Below are 2,449 nucleotides of genomic sequence, written 5' to 3' on the forward strand. Positions count from 1 at the left end.
AAAACTAGAATGAGTTAGATCTGTGAAGACTGTATGGAAAGATCTTCAGAAAACTGAGCTACAAAATGCAAATTTATACACAGAGATATACAGGCAAACACACATGAAAATATGCTTCTTTTGCAAAAATTATTATTTGAGTAATCTTAGAAACAGTATAGTGACTACATCTGGAAAAACTGGGAAACTCTGATATTGGTTGGACAGGAGGTACATTTTACATGATTCTATTTCTGTAGGGATTCTATTTTTTAACATTTACTATTATCCATCATACTTTCAAATTCCTATATAGAGGAAACTGTTACACTAAATTTTCATATGTAGCAAATAAAAGTGAATGACAAGGATAGAATATATAGTATAAAATATTTTCATTAGTACAATAAAAAGTGAGGATAAAAGGTAAGAATCTGGTTACAAAAAATGAGAAAGTAATAAAAGTAATGCATATTAGTTAATTAATCTTGTAATTCTGACCAACACATTACATATGACTTATTGACACTCTTTTAAATCCATTTCAACTTTCCAGTTGCAGTGATAAACTAGACATTGATGTTTACATTCAAGGAGGGTAACTACTATTAATAACATAAACAAATATTCTATTCTTTAATAAAATTCATGATAAATTCTTCAGAGAAAAGATAAGTTTTCATCAAAACAATAGACTTTGATATTTGAAGTAAATTCCTAGTGTTAAACTACTTTCTCTGTAATGCACAATGCACTTATTTGCTACTTGATCTCACTTTTTTTGTCCAGAGCTTCTTTATAGCATTCATGATCTCAGAACTTCTTAGACTATAGATTAATGGGTTCAGCATGGGGCTTATGACTGTATAAAACACACTCAATGATTTGTCAATGGGGAAGGTCTTAGCAGGTCTTGCATACATGAAAATGCAGGGAACAAAGAAGCAAATAACCACAGTGATGTGGGAGCCACAGGTCTGGAGGGCTTTCCGCTTCCCTTCCTGACTCAGGTTCTTCAGAGAGCGCAGGATGACTCCGTAGGAGACGAGTAAGAGCAGAAACAAAAGAGTGCACATCAGTCCTCCATTGGCCACCTCTAAAATGCCGATGACAAAGATGTCAGTACAGACGAGTTTCAACAAGGGGAACATGTCACACATAAAGTGGTCAATGACATTGGGGCCACAGAATGGGAGCCCATAAACAGTGCTAACTTGAATAATTGAGTGCAGAAAACCTCCAGCGAAGGATGCCAGCAGCAGCGCAACACACACCCTCTGCCTCATGATCACCAGATAATGCAAGGGCTTACAGATGGCCACATAGCGGTCATAGGCCATCACCAGCAGAAGTAGGATCTCTGATCCACCAAAAAAGTGCTCTGTAAACAGCTGGGTCATACAGGATTCAAAGGATATGGTATTCTCCCCAAAGAACAAGTCTGAAATCAATCTGGGGGAAGCAGAAGAGGAATAAACTAGATCTATAAATGATAAACTAACAAGAAAAAAGTACATCGGTGAGTTCAGGGTCTTACTGACAGCTACAGTCGCAACGATGAGCAGGTTGCCCACTACAGTGAAGACGTAGAAGAACAAGAACAGAACAAAGAGGACTTTCTGCTCCTTCGGGTTCTGTGTGAGGCCCGAGAGGATGAAGTAAGTCACATTGCTCCTCGGTTCCATCTAGTCTGTGTAGGTGCCGTGTTCACATGTTAGAGGCAGTGAGCCTACAGAACAAGGGGGAAGTTTTTAAATGAATTATAAATTTCATCCTTTGCTACAAATTCAATTAAAAGAATGTGTGTGGAGAATCTTTTCATGTACAATGTGTTATTGACATTCTAATTGTCAAGTTGAATAATGCAAAGTTCCTTACCCTCAAGATATAACACACGACTAGGGATCAAATAATTCCAGACCCATGCATTAAGTTATAAAGATATTCACAGAAGTTAAGAGTCACAGTAAAGGAATATATCAATCAAAAGAATCAGAGAAGAATTTCCAGAAGAATTAATGCTTCAGCTGAATTTTTTTTTAAGTGAATTAGCAAGAAAAGACAGAAATGGACTTCAGTGAAGTCACAAAGTGTAAAAGTGAGACTCACTCAAGGTAATTTACATGATCAATGTGAGTAGATCAAATCATGAAAAGGTTTCTGTCCTGAATTGTCCCAGATCTCACTGATACTTCTTAGGTCTTTAAGTGAATATTTCCCTTTTTCTGACCAATAAACACTGCAGCAGTCTAATTTTGTGCCTTCAGATCCTGTGTCTCTCCTAATTTTCAAACTATATATCTCTAATTGTGGACATCCATTTGAATGCAATTTAATATTTGTAAACTCCGGGAGTTGGTGATGGACAGGGAGGCCTGGCATGCTGTGGTTCTTGGGGTCACAAAGAGTCTGAACTGAACTGAACTAATATTTATAGAACAAACTTTTTTATTTTCCACAATAAACATAG

The 2,449-nt window shown here is 36.7% G+C and overlaps 1 protein-coding gene across 1 annotated transcript; it reads right to left on the reverse strand.

Annotated features, from left to right (window-relative positions):
• Positions 1-734: 734 nt before the first annotated feature.
• LOC136175481 (olfactory receptor 4A47-like) lies at positions 735-1,664 on the reverse strand. Its single transcript, XM_065945763.1, has one exon. The coding sequence runs from the start codon at positions 1,662-1,664 to the stop codon at positions 735-737; it is 930 nt and encodes a 309-aa protein (XP_065801835.1).
• Positions 1,665-2,449: the final 785 nt, after the last annotated feature.

Source organism: Muntiacus reevesi, chromosome 9 (assembly GCF_963930625.1).
Source record: "Muntiacus reevesi chromosome 9, mMunRee1.1, whole genome shotgun sequence".
In the NCBI taxonomy this organism is placed as follows: Eukaryota; Metazoa; Chordata; class Mammalia; order Artiodactyla; family Cervidae; genus Muntiacus; species Muntiacus reevesi.

Coding starts and splice junctions, on each gene's coding strand:
- LOC136175481 (XM_065945763.1), bottom strand. CDS start 1,664: ATGGAACCGAGGAGCAATGTGACTTACTTCATCCTCTCGGGCCTCACA.